This window comes from Cherax quadricarinatus, chromosome 39 (assembly GCF_038502225.1).
Source record: "Cherax quadricarinatus isolate ZL_2023a chromosome 39, ASM3850222v1, whole genome shotgun sequence".
Taxonomy (NCBI): domain Eukaryota; kingdom Metazoa; phylum Arthropoda; class Malacostraca; order Decapoda; family Parastacidae; genus Cherax; species Cherax quadricarinatus.
In genome coordinates, this window is record NC_091330.1 from 17300332 (window position 1) to 17313825 (window position 13494).

At 38.0% G+C, this 13494-nt stretch overlaps 1 protein-coding gene across 5 annotated transcripts; it reads left to right on the forward strand.

The window, feature by feature from the left end:
• Nucleotides 1-2591: 2591 nt before the first annotated feature.
• Naa80 (N-alpha-acetyltransferase 80) lies at nucleotides 2592-9541 on the forward strand. Of its 5 annotated transcripts, none has more exons than XM_070092464.1 (4): nucleotides 2759-2878; nucleotides 3963-4006; nucleotides 4903-5032; nucleotides 7682-9541. In XM_070092464.1, exons 2-4 carry the CDS (start codon nucleotides 3982-3984, stop codon nucleotides 8343-8345), a joined length of 819 nt encoding a protein of 272 aa, XP_069948565.1. In that variant the 5' UTR covers nucleotides 2759-2878; nucleotides 3963-3981; the 3' UTR covers nucleotides 8346-9541. The 5 variants fall into 5 exon arrangements, with proteins under 5 accessions (XP_053643603.1, XP_053643599.1, XP_053643600.1 ...); XM_053787627.2 differs by having other exon boundaries at nucleotides 2762-2878; nucleotides 3963-4002; XM_053787628.2 differs by lacking the exons at nucleotides 2759-2878; nucleotides 3963-4006 and adding an exon at nucleotides 2592-2619.
• The last annotated feature ends 3953 nt before the right edge of the window (nucleotides 9542-13494 follow it).

A 13494-nucleotide genomic window follows, 5' to 3' on the forward strand; every position in this document is an offset into this window, starting at 1 on the left:
TTATAAAAAAAATATGTTGTACATAATGCATATTAAAATAACATCCCCCCAATGAACAGTAGGGGCCCCACGAGTACGCCAAGAAATAATACAATGAGTGTCAGGGGCCCAAGACTGTTCAACTGCCTCCCAGCATACGTAAGGGGGATGACCCCAATGGAAATAAGTCACTTTGTCTGACCTTTTTTTGGGAGGGAGGGTTATCATTCATAGGTAATTTACACATATGCTGCTATGTATGATAATTTATGTAACTGTATTTATGTGTAACTACCTGAATAAACTTACCAATAGACCCCTGGCTGTCTTCAACAAGGCACTGGATAGGCACCTTCAGTTGTTCACGAGCTATAAATATTTATGTTAACCCCACAACAATTTAAGAAGCTTAAGCTTATTCAAGATTATGGAGCCGAACTCTTCTCCAGGCTGACGGACTGACAACTTCAAAACTATGCTCAAGGCAGATGAACTGATCTCGTCATTTGTACTTCACTGCTTTTGTCTCCATATTTAATCACCTTTGTCTGGCTGAGGATAGTGCCCCGTGGCCTGGTGGCTAAAGCTCTCGCTTCAGACGGTGATTCCGGGTTCGATTCCCGGTGAGGGGTAGAAACATTGGGCGTATTTCTTTACACCGGTTGTCTATGTGTCACCCATCAGTAAAATGTGTACCTGGGTATTAGTCGACTGGTGTGGGTCGCATCCTGGGACAAAACTGACCTAATTTGCCCGAAATACTCTGCTGCACTCTAACAGCACCTTTCAAGGCAGGTGAAATTGCCGCCCTAGAAAATGTACAGAGAACTTTCACGGCGTGCATAACGGAGATAAAACACCTCAATTACTGGGAGCGCTTGAGGTTTCTAAACCTGTATTCCCTGGAACCCAGGAGGGAGAGATACATGATTATATACACCTGGAAAATCCTAGAGGGACTAGTACCGAACTTGCACACGAAAATCACTCACTACGAAAGCAAAAGACTTGGCAGACGATGCACCATCCCCCCAATGAAAAGCAGGGGTGTCACTAGCACGTTAAGAGACCATACAATAAGTGTCAGGGGCCCGAGACTGTTCAACTGCCTCCCAGCACACATAAGGGGGATTACCAACAGACCCCTGGCAGTCTTCAAGCTGGCACTGGACAAGCACCTAAAGTCAGTTCCTGATCAGCCGGGCTGTGGCTCGTACGTTGGTTTGCGTGCAGCCAGCAGCAACAGCCTGGTTGATCAGGCGCTGATCCACCAGGAGGCCTGGTCACAGACCGGGCCGCGGGGGCGTTGACCCCCGAAACTCTCTCCAGGTAAACTCCAGGTATAACAAGCGGTTTTCTATATAATAGTGTCACTGATGTCAGCTATGGTCTGTATACCCTGTACATGTACTTGTAGAAATAAAGATATTATTTTTAAGAGGTCTACTGGAAATAGATATGCCTAACTCATGTAAGTTTGGGAATTGTATATCACTATTATAATTATAACTTATTAATGCGATATGCTCTCACACATTACGTAGAAGAATTGTTGTAAGTTTCATAAAGATCAGTCTTGGTTTCTGTAATATAAAAGCGAGATTAACTAATCTTGAAAATCTTTATTGGGAAATTTTTTAATATAAAACTCTACGGCCATATCACACCGATTTTCATCATTAGGGTTTATTTTCGCAGTTTGGGCCTCCTGAGACGTTGACAAGATTACTTTCATTCTTAGAGCATTGATTTACAACTCCTGGGCCTCTTAAGGTTTTGGTTTATAGCTCCTGGGCCTCTCAAGGGTGTTGATTTAAAATTCCAGGGCCTTCTGAGGGTATTAATTGCGGCTCTTATGTCTCTTGAGGCTGTTGATCTACAACTCCTGAGCCTTTTAGTTATTTTAAGCTACAGTTGTTAGGCTTCTCGAGTATGTAGAGGCACAAGCAAGCTTCTGGGCTTCTTGAAAGTGTTGATCTCCGGCTCCTGGGTCTCTTGAAGGTGTTGATATCCAACTCCTGGACCTCTTGCAGGTGTTACTCCTGGGTCACTTGAAGATGTTGAGATCCAGGTCCTGAGCTTCAGGCAGGTGTTGATCTCCAGTGCCTGGGCCTCTTGAAGGTGTTGATATCTAGCGCCTGGGCCTCTTATGGGTTCTAATAGTTACTCTGCATTTATTGAGGCACATGTTACTGACACATTAACCTTAAGCATTCCATGTTTATGAGAGTTGACCTCCAGTTCCTGGGCCACTTGAGAATGTTTACGTAAAAACTCAGAATGTTGAAGGAACTAAGGTTTTCTGACAGAGCTGGTGTATCTGATATAGTTCAAGGTTCACCTTAAGTTTGGGCTGAGTACCTGCCAATTTACGATTTTTATTGAAGAAATTGTGATAATTTCCAGGCGATAACTATTAAGGTGTGAGGTACTAGTTATTTATTACTTACATGTTTCTTATTCTGAAACATGGAGCTTTTATATATCTTCTTAATTAGGTACAGGTTCTTATTCTGAAACATGGAACTTTTATGTGTCTTGTGTATGTAAATTTAATTAGGTACAGATAAATAGTCACACAAATTGTCTGCAGTATTTATTTTTAGCTGGGCTGGTGGTGGTGCCGTCACTGGCGAGGAGGTCCACCTTACTCATTTGTCATCTCCTGTTTGCTTTTCCTTTTATATTACCCAATGGAAACCTTGGTTTCCCTTCCTGATACTGTCCAGACTTTAGTGATTTTGTTTGCAGATGAAGAGAAGCAGAGGTCAAGATTGTGAGGTGTAGTGACCCTTAACAACCATAACAACAACGATGTGACTCCTGCTGCTGCATGATACTCTACCTATTCTGAACACTTCTTAGTAAACTACCTATCCTGAACACTTCTTAATAAATTGTACGTATCCTGAACACTTCTTAGTAAATTGTACGTATCCTGAACACTTCTTAGTAAACTGTGCGTATCCTGAACACATCTTAGTAAACCAACTGTCTTGAACACTTCTTGGTAAGCTACCCACCCTTAACACTTCTTAGTAAACTGTACGTATCCTGAACACATCTTAGTAAACAATCCTGATTACTTCTTGGTAAACTACCCACCCTTAACACTTATTAGTAAGCTACCCACCCTTAACACTTATTAGTAAACTACCCACCCTTAACACTTATTAGTAAACTACCCACCCTTAACACTTATTAGTAAACTACCCACCCTTAACACTTATTAGTAAACTACCCACCCTTAACACTTATTAGTAAACTACCCACCCTTAACACTTATTAGTAAACTACCCACCCTTAACACTTATTAGTAAACTACCCACCCTTAACACTTATTAGTAAACTACCCACCCTTAACACTTATTAGTAAACTACCTCTTCTGAACACCACCTAATAAACTGTATGTATCCTGAACATTTCTCAGTAAACTGTATATATCCTGAACATTTCTTAGTAAACTGTATGTATCCTGAACATTTCTTAGTAAACTGTATGTATCCTGAACATTTCTTAGTAAACTATGTATCCTGAACATTTCTTAGTAAACTGTATGTATCCTGAACATTTCTTAGTAAACTGTATGTATCCTGAACATTTTAGTAAACTGTATGTATCCTGAACATTTCTTAGTAAACTGTATGTATCCTGAACATTTCTTAGTAAACTGTATGTATCCTGAACATTTCTTAGTAAACTGTATGTATCCTGAACATTTTAGTAAACTGTATGTATCCTGAACATTTTAGTAAACTGTATGTATCCTGAACATTTTAGTAAACTGTATGTATCCTGAACATTTTAGTAAACTGTATGTATCCTGAACATTTCTTAGTAAACTGTATGTATCCTGAACACCTCCTAAATATACTGTACATATCCTTAACACCTCTTAATAAATTGCATAAAAGATAAAGGTAAAGATAAATATTCTATTTGCAAAGGTTACAGTGTGTAATTACAGTTTTGATTTGTTAAGCACGAAGAAAGCCACTATCATGCCGGGGCATTTCGGGCAAGTAAGTAAGTAAGTTTACTCAGGTATACACAAATACAGTAACATAGATTATCTTACATAGCAGCATATGTGTAAAGAACCTAGGATAACCCAAAAAAAGTAAAAAAAGTCAGATTGACTTATAATCCTAATACTTAATATCTGTCTGTAACACCTCTTAGTAGATTTTATATACATTATACAGATGTACAAGTATTCAGTCCCTACCTACATTTCCTGCCATACTTCATTATAGACAAGGTACATCTTCACTAACACTACTACATGTGTCACTAATAGGGACATACTATAATTTCTCATATCATAACTTTGTTATTTTTTAAATACACTACCTAACAGAATACTCCATTCTACTGAATGCACAGCAATGCATGCAACCATATGACCTGTCTTTGTAATACTCATTTGTGCTTTATTGTTATCTGTTTACAATAATGTTTTATCACTCATTACATCATTGCTTAGTTAATCTTAAGTCTGCCCATAATGCTATGCATACAAGTGGCTTTGGCATGCTGCATTTAACTGTATTCTTTTGTACTACTCTGTATCATGTTCAAATTATTAAATAAATAAATAAATAACTAAATAAATTTCTAAACCTACTTGCATTATCAATATACCAACTGGTATTCTTGATATTAATGTACACGTGACTTTCAATCTTAATAAACCTCATGAAACTTATAAGCCTTAAACAGTTGAGTAACTTAGATGTTTTAACTTGTAGGATTTAAATAAGATATTACAGGGACCCCAAAAGAAATGCCACTTTGTTTGACTTTTTTTTTTTTTGGTTATTCTAGGTAATTTACACTGTGTATGATATTTGTGCTTATGTGTACCCGTGTCTAAATAAATTTACTTACTAACCTAATTAAACCACTTCCTTATATTCTAGATGCAAAAATGACTGGCTCAAATGGAGAGGATAGTGAAACCCAGATTGTTGTTCTTCATCGACACCCAGAGTATATGGATGACTGTATGAACATACTGAATGAACAATGGCCCCGCAGTAAAACTCTCAGGTCAGACCTTTATTTTCTTGTAGTAGCCTTTAGATTCTAATCTGAAAGTGGTTCACTTACAATACTGTATTGTTTAGGTTTTTGAATCTGTACACCATGAACTGTATAGAGGGAAATCATATTTTCTTCTGACTTGTTTTCCTTTTTTCTTTTATTTTAACAGTTCTCATTAAAATATTTTTTCCTTACCTATACATACACACCAGACTATTGTATTTATGAAAAGCATGGATTTATAAGTATATTAAGTCAAATACAGTATACTATCAATACTGTATGAGATCATGAAAGAATTCAAGAAAACTGATAAGTTTGATTTCCTGGCATCATCAGCAGGGAGAATAATAATGTATCAAAGAGTACAGTATAGTAGTGTAGTGCCAACACTTTTATATGGGTACAAAACATGGACTTTAAAGATTGCAGTAAGAAGGAAGCAGGCAGCAGTGAAGCTATCATGATTGAGAACAATGGTTGATCAGGCTCTGATCCACCAGGAGGCCTGGTCACAGACCAGGCCGCGGGGGCGTTGACCCCCGGAACTCTCTCCAGGTCTCCAGGTAAACACTGGCCGATTCCCACCAAGGCAGGGTGGCCCGAAAACGAAAAACTTTCACCATCATTCACTCCATCACTGTCTTGCCAGAAGGGTGCTTTTCACTACAGTTTTTAAACTGCAACATTAACACCCCTCCTTCAGAGTGCAGGCACTGTACTTCCCATCTCCAGGACTCAAGTCCGGCCTGCCGGTTTCCCTGAATCCCTTGGTGTAACTATCATGCAGAGAATTCAGAGACTGGATATTAGAAGACAGTGTGGTGGTTACAAATATTATTATTCAGAGGGCTGAGGAGGGATTGTGGAGGTGGTTTGGGCATTTAAAGAGGACAGCAGAATAGGATGACTAAAGGTATATAAATCTGAGGTGGAAGGAAAGGGGGATAAAGGGCATCCCAGGTTGTCCTTTGTTAATTTTAAGAGATAAGATAAGATAATATTTCGTTCGGATTCTTAACCCCGGAGGGTTAGCCACCCGGGATAACCCAAGAAAGCCAGTGTGTCATCGAGAACTGTAACTTATTTCCATTGGGGTCCTTAACCCTTTGACTGTCGCGGCCGTATATATATGTCTTACGAGGTACCGTGTTTGACGTATATATACTCATAAATTCTAGCGGCTTCAAATCAAGCAGGAGAAAGCTGGTAGGCCCACCTGTGAGAGAATGGGTCTGTGTGGTCAGTGTGCACCATATAAAAAAAATCCTGGAGCACGCAGTGCATAATGAGAAAAAAAAAACTCCGTTTTTTTAATTAAAATGCCGACTTTGTGGTCTATTTTCGTATAGTATTTATGGTTGTATTCTCGTTTTCTTGGTCTCATTTGATAGAATGGAAAACATATTATAGAAATAGAGGTGATTTGATTGATTTTACTATAAAAAGAACCTAGAAATGGAGCTCAAAGTAGGGAAAATGTTTGATTTTTGCCAATGTTCAAAAGTAAACAAATGATGCCATTGTCCAATAAATGTCCAACTAGCCATTCTAATATGCAGTCATGAATGGGTTGATGTTATTTATACAATTATTACAGTATTGCAGTAGTCTGCATAATAGTAAGTCTTCTATTTTTTGTTTGAATAAAAATTCAAAATAGAAAGCAAGAGTAATATCAGAGGGGCCTGGAGACATGACTGATGAGCAAAGAAAATGTTATTTTAGAGCCAGGAATGTCTGCATTGTTCATTCTGGACCTTATTTTGAAATTGTCATATTTTTTTAATTTTCGTGAAATTGGCCAAATTGCAAATTTCTGACCACATTATTAGGTAGTTGAAATCGGTAAATGGGCAGTTTCTTGTACTCAATAGATAGAAAAAATGGAGTTCTAAAGAAATAGCTATGAGTTTGGGCGACTGGAACAATGGAATTAGCCGAAAATAGGGCTCAAAGTGGGCGAAATTGCCGATTTGTAAACAGCGCCGAGGTCGCTTACTTCGCGAGAGCATAATTCCGTCAGTTTTCCATCAAATTTCGTTTTTTTTGGTGTCATTACAATCGGGAAAAGATTCTCTATCATTTTATAAGAAAAAATAATTTTTTTTTTAAATTTTGCGACACCAGGAGACACCTCAGGATTGGGGGTTGCGACAGTCAAACGGTTAATCTTGTCCCCCAGGATGTGACCCACACCAGTCGACTAACACCCAGGTACCTATTTACTGCTAGATGAACAGGACAACAGGTGTAAGAAAATGTGTCAAAATGTTTCCACCCGCTGGGAATCGAACCCGGGCCCTCCGTGTGTGAAGCGAGAGGTTTAGCCACCAGGCCACCGGGCACAAGGAAGATATATTGTTTTAGGTGAAAGAATGACTATAAATGTGAATGCTGTATCACATTCAAATTATCTTAGTAAAGAAAGTGAAGTCATAAAATTTTCAAGAAATGAGCACATTTAGATATATTTTGTGTCTGTCAATACAAGTTGAGGTGAATAACATGATGTTGTGAAAGTGGACCCACTTTTTGTGCCCAGTTTAGTTAGGACTGTACTATAATAATAGTGCCACATTAAACCTTAGGAAACACACAGTGTTAAATGTCTGTCGTATTTGCATAAAACAATAATTAATTTTAATTTTTTAGGTTGAGATCTCTACACTCATCATGTGATCAGTTACCCACTTCCCTTGCACTTCTACGAAATGTTTCAAAAGGAAAAATGGAAGTAATAGGACATGCAAGAATAAATATGCTGCCCCAAGAACAAGCTGCAGCCTGGATTGAGTCTGTGGTCATTCGTCAAGATCTACGAGGAAAGGGTTATGGGCGGTTGTTGATGACAAAGACTGAAGAATATGTTCGTGCTTGTGGTTTTAACACGATTTTTTTATCAACGCATGATCAACAGGTCTTTTATGGAAAACTTGGGTATGAATTTTGTGGTCCTGTGTGTATTTATGGTGGAACTGTTAATAGACACCTTCTCCCTAAACAGTTCTTAACACCACAAGTACCTTTACCAAACAATAACACAAAAATATCAAAAAGCAGCATTGAAATGGTATCCGATCTCTCTGAGCAACTGTCAGTGCAGGCCAAATCTACAGAGAGTAATATTCTTTCGTATAATTCAGATAAATCTAATGATATTGTGACTTCGTATCCAAACCAAACTCCACCTTCACCACCACCCCCACCACCACCACCACCACCACCACCTCCACTTTGTTCAAAAGTGAAAGACAGTATTAAAAAACTAGATATAACAACTCTTTCAAAAATGTATATGAAAAAGGATTTGATGTAACTAATTAATAATTTCATACGATTCAAATGTGGAGCACTAGGGAGGCATCTTTATTTCTGATGTTTAGCTCCCATGGAGACCCCTTTCTTAAAAGGGAAGCCTTCTGGTAGTCTCTCCAAACATTTGAGATGTCTTTAAGTGTTGAAAAGTTTAAGAATGATATACTATTTTCCAAAAAAAATTAAATGATCATATTTAAAATGATAATGATATACATAACTGACAGAAGTTAGTGAAGGAGTGTGAGATGGTATTTAAAAGAAGAAAGTTATTAGTGAACACAGAAAAAAGTAAGGTGATACAGGTAAAAGTAATCAAGGCAATGAAGGGTTTGACATCAGAATGGAGGAAGGGAATATTGAGGAAATTAATTTATTTAGGCATATGGAAGACCCTTGTGGGTTTAGTGCTTAGTTTTCATTGTAATAATAATAATTAGGCATTTGGGAGTACTGGTAGGTATGTCAGCATATATATATACTTAATTTGATGACTTTTCATAGGTTCCCAAAGTGAGCTAACAGTCTTAAACTGCCCTAGGATGCTACTTCAAGCCCTGGTGGAAGCAGCCCAGTGGCTTGCTCCCTGTGTGTTGCAGTTGGTGAGAAATGTTGTCTCTGGTAGAGCTCTGGGTGCCAGTCTTGGCATTGGTAACCCTGGGGAGGGGGGCCTGGCAGTCCAAATTTGTACTGTGGTGCTGTCTTGTCCTTAACACATGAGTTATATATACAGTTCTGTATTGTACTGCATAACAGGATAAGGATACTAGGCATTACCATTTTTACTTAAACTTGTAGTGTTTTGCCTTGACGTTTTCCCATAATTTTGTATTCAGACTTCCTTCCACCTTAATCAAATATATGTTTGTTAGTGTTTTTTTTTATTATGTGTTTTTAGTGTTTATTATGTGGTATGTGTATGTGCCATTGTGTGTTTGAAATAGCTCTGAACAATCATTTGGTCCTAACGCTCATAAACGTTTTAACGTTTTCTTCTTTCCCGGGGAATCTGATTCACGGTGCGGGAGAGAAGAGATTCTGTGGATTGAACTTGGACGACTGTCATTTTTGAAGCATAGTCTTTGGTTTAAATGGCAAAAAAAAAAATTTCCACATTCATCATTTGGATTGAACACTTGTTTTTTTGAATAAAATGCAAAATTACAAAAACAGCTGCAACCTTTTAAGGAAAAATCATGAGATTTTGATTTAATCCTCTGCTGGGATAATTGGAACATTTCGTCTCTTTAAGGGTAAAGGGTGTCATCTGAAGCATTTGAACATGTATACCATTATAGGTAACTTTGAGGCTTCACTTGAGATACACAGTACTGTATATGTGTACAACAAAATTTTGGCATGAATACTACACAAAATTATAGCACCATGTTTTTATTGGAAGTTTACTATATTAATTCTATGCAGTGCAGGTAATTTGTTTCTTAATCTATAAATTTGCAACCAATTGCTTATACAGTACAGGAGGGCCCCACTTATACAGCAGGTTAGGTTCCAGGCTACTGCTGTAAAGTGAAAATCAATGGAAAATACAGCCTCACCTCACCTAGCGATGTACTCGTTTACCAACGACTTTGACTTAAGACAGGCTCTCTGACCAGCATACATACCTAAATAATGTATATCGTAGCTGATTTCCTCTATTCTGTTTATTACAGTATACAGTATACTACTGCATAAACATTTAAAAATACATTAGTATCTTGAGTTATGAACTTAATTTGTTCCAGAATTCAAATTCAAATTCAAATTCAAAGTTTATTCTCTATAAGGATTACAATGCTGAGTTTACAGAATTTGGTTATTGTGTGGTTTACATGTAGTAAAATAATAATTACAGAGTGTACCACTAGAACCCCTAGCATGGCTAGGCATTTCGGGCAGACGTAGATTAAATCTTGTGATGAATGGTTTTGAAAACCGACAACTTGAAGAATTGAGACACTTATGCAACACATGGGAATCTTTATTGAAGAAACGTTTCGCCACACAGTGGCTTCATCAGTCCACTGTGCCACTGTGTGGTGAAACGTTTCTTCAATAAAGATTCCCATGTGTTGCATAAGTGTCTCAATTCTTCAGATTAAATCTTAAATTTAAAATATTACAAATTATGAGGAAAGTTGGTATTATGGCTAAGTGACTAAATACTAGTTTGTGAGTTTAGCAATGTGAATGCTTTTGTTTTGGCACAATACATAGTTTCAGTATTGGAGTATCACAGGCCAACTTATGACTAGTTAGGATTCATTATTTTAAGATTGAGATTGATGTTTCTGTTTATGGTCAAATGGGTGAGTGAGTGTAAGTGAGAACCACCAGGTGGTATTCGTGTAATTAGTTGACAGGGTGTATCATGGAGATAAGATGTTTTCTGATGGTAGTTTTGAAGGTGATGAATGTGTCTGCAGTTCTAGAGTTTTCAGGTAGGGTGTTCCAGATTTTAGGGCCTTTGACATACATTGAATTTTTGTAAAGGTTTAGTCGGACATGGGGAATGTCATAGAGATGTTTGTGTCTGTTCGAGTGCCGATAAAAAACAGATTTGTTCCCATAAGGAATAATGTAAATTAGATTAGTCTGTTTCAGACCCCCAAAAATACACTTACAAAAGCACTTGCAAAAATACACTTACATAATTGCTCAAGTTGGGAGCTGTTTGAAACTTGAGGTACCACTGTATACTAAAAATGTTATAAATGTTGCAAAAGTGACATTAAAACAATATCAAAGATGCTTGACACAAACCCACTACCATTATAGTATGCTCCTCACTTAATGACGAATTCGTCTACCAATGTGGTCTTAGGAACGGAACTCCATCTGTTAAAAATCCGAACAAAATCTTATTTCTTATAACATTTACACTATCATGTACAGCCTCTCCTCACTTAAAGACAGAGTTCCGTTCCTAGGACCACATCGGTAAATGAATTTGTTGCTAGGTGAGGAGCATACTATAATGGTAGTGGGTTTGTATCAATTATCTTTGATATTGTTTTAATGTCACCTTTGCAATATTTATAACATTTCTGGTATGCGTATTTTTAAAGGTTTATACAGCAGTGTACTGTATATTGTAATAAACAAAATAGAGGAAATCAGCTCTAATTCTTTCTTTCAACGTACCAGCCGTATCCCACTGAGGTGGGGTGGCCCAAAAGAAAAAACTAAAGTTTCTCCTTTTAAATTTAGTAATATATACAGGAGAAGGGGTTACTAGCCCCTTGCTCCCGGCATTTTAGTCGCCTCTTACGACACGCATGGCTTACAGAGGAAGAATTCTGTTCCACTTCCCCATGGAGATAAGAGGAAATAAACAAGAACAAGAATTAGAAAGAAAATAGAAGAAAACCCAGAGGGGTGTGTATATATATGCTTGTACATGTATGTGTAGTGTGACGTAAGTGTAAGTAGAAGTAGCAAGACTTACCTGTAATCTTGCATATTTATGAGACAGACAAAAGACACCAGCAATCCTACCATCATGTAAAACAATTACAGGCTTTCGTTTTACACTCACTTGGCAGGACGGTAGTACCTCCCTGGGCGGTTGCTGTCTACCAACCTACTACCTACATCAGCTCTAATATACATACATTATTTAGGCATGCATACTGGTCAGAGAGCTCATCGTAAGTCCGAGGCATTGGTAAATGAGTATGTTGCTAAGTGAGGAGAGGCTGTGTTAAGTGAGCAAGTGAGCTAGGCCTAAAAACACATGCAATACACATTACTTTTTTTTCGACAAACTGGCCATATCCCACCTAGGCATGGTGACTTAAATAGAAAAACTTAAGTTTTTATTTTCAAATTTAGTAATTTATACAGAAGGGGTTGCTAGCCCCCTTGCTTCCAGCATTTTAGTCGCCATGTATGACACACATGGCTTATGGAGGAAGAATTCTGTTTCATTCTCCCATGGAGATAAGAGGAAATAAGAACAAGAACTAGTAGGAAAATAGTAGAAAACCCAGAGGGGTGCATATATATATGCTTGCACGTGCATGCGTAGTGTGACCTAAGTGTAAGTAGAAGTAGCAAGACATACCTGAAACTTTTCCATCTCATAAACATGCAAGGTTTCAGGTATGTCTTGCTGCTTCTACTTACACTTGGGTCACACTATACATGCATGTACAAGCAGAGACAGAGATGTTCCAGAGATGGGACACAGAAACAAGGGGTCACACTTGGAAGTTGAAGACTCAGATGAGTCAAAGAGATGTTAGGAAGTATTTCTTTAGTCATAGAGTTGTCAGGAAATGGAATAGTCTGGCAAGTGATGTAGTGGAGGCAGAAACCATACATAGTTTTAAGACGAGGTATGATAAAGCTCACGGAGCAGGGAGAGAGAGGACCTAGTAGCAATCAGTGAAGACACAGGGCCAGGAGCTGTCTTGACCCCTGCAGCCACAAATAGGTGAGTACACACCACTCTGGGGTTTCTGTTGTCTTACTAGCTCTTGTTCTTGTTTATTTCTTATCTCCATGGGGAAGTGGAACAGAATTCTTCCTCCGTAAGCCATGCATGTTGTAAGAGGTGACGAAAATGCTGGGAGCAAGGGACTAGTAACCCTTCTCCTGTAGATACAGTGGACCCCCGGTTAACGATATTTTTTCACTCAATAAGTATGTTCAGGTGCCAGTACTGACCGAATTTATTCCCATAAGGAATATTGTGAAGTAGATTAGTCCATTTCAGACCCCCAAACATACACGTACAAACGCACTTACATAAATACACTTACATAATTGGTCGCATTTGGAGGTAATCGTTATGAGGGGGTCCACTGTATTACTAAATTTAAAAGGAGAGCCTTTCGTTTTTCTTTGGGCCACCCTGCCTTGGTGGGATATGACTGGTTTGTTGAAAGAAGAAGCCCAAATAAATGAAGAATGTATATAGTACAGTATTCGAAAACTACTGTATTAGCAAAACACTGTGAAGTGAAGTGCTGTAAAGCGAGGCCCTCCTGTACTCTAAATTTTTCTGTTTACCAACATGAGTTAAAAATGTCATTTGTATATTAGAGTTTTTTGTGAGAGTCATTTGTATGACAATGGAAGGCTCTTAATCTAAGAAAGTGGAGCTGCCACCCTTGCCTCAAATTAAGCTTGACCCTTTCAGG

Excerpts from the sequence above, each read along its gene's own strand:
- Naa80 (XM_070092464.1), top strand. The coding sequence starts at position 3,982 with ATGCCGGGGCATTTCGGGCAAGTAA. Across the intron at positions 4,007-4,902 it reads GGGGCATTTCGGGCAAGTAA|ATGCAAAAATGACTGGCTCA; the intron begins GTAAGTAAGTTT and ends CTTATATTCTAG. Across the intron at positions 5,033-7,681 it reads CCCCGCAGTAAAACTCTCAG|GTTGAGATCTCTACACTCAT; the intron begins GTCAGACCTTTA and ends TTAATTTTTTAG.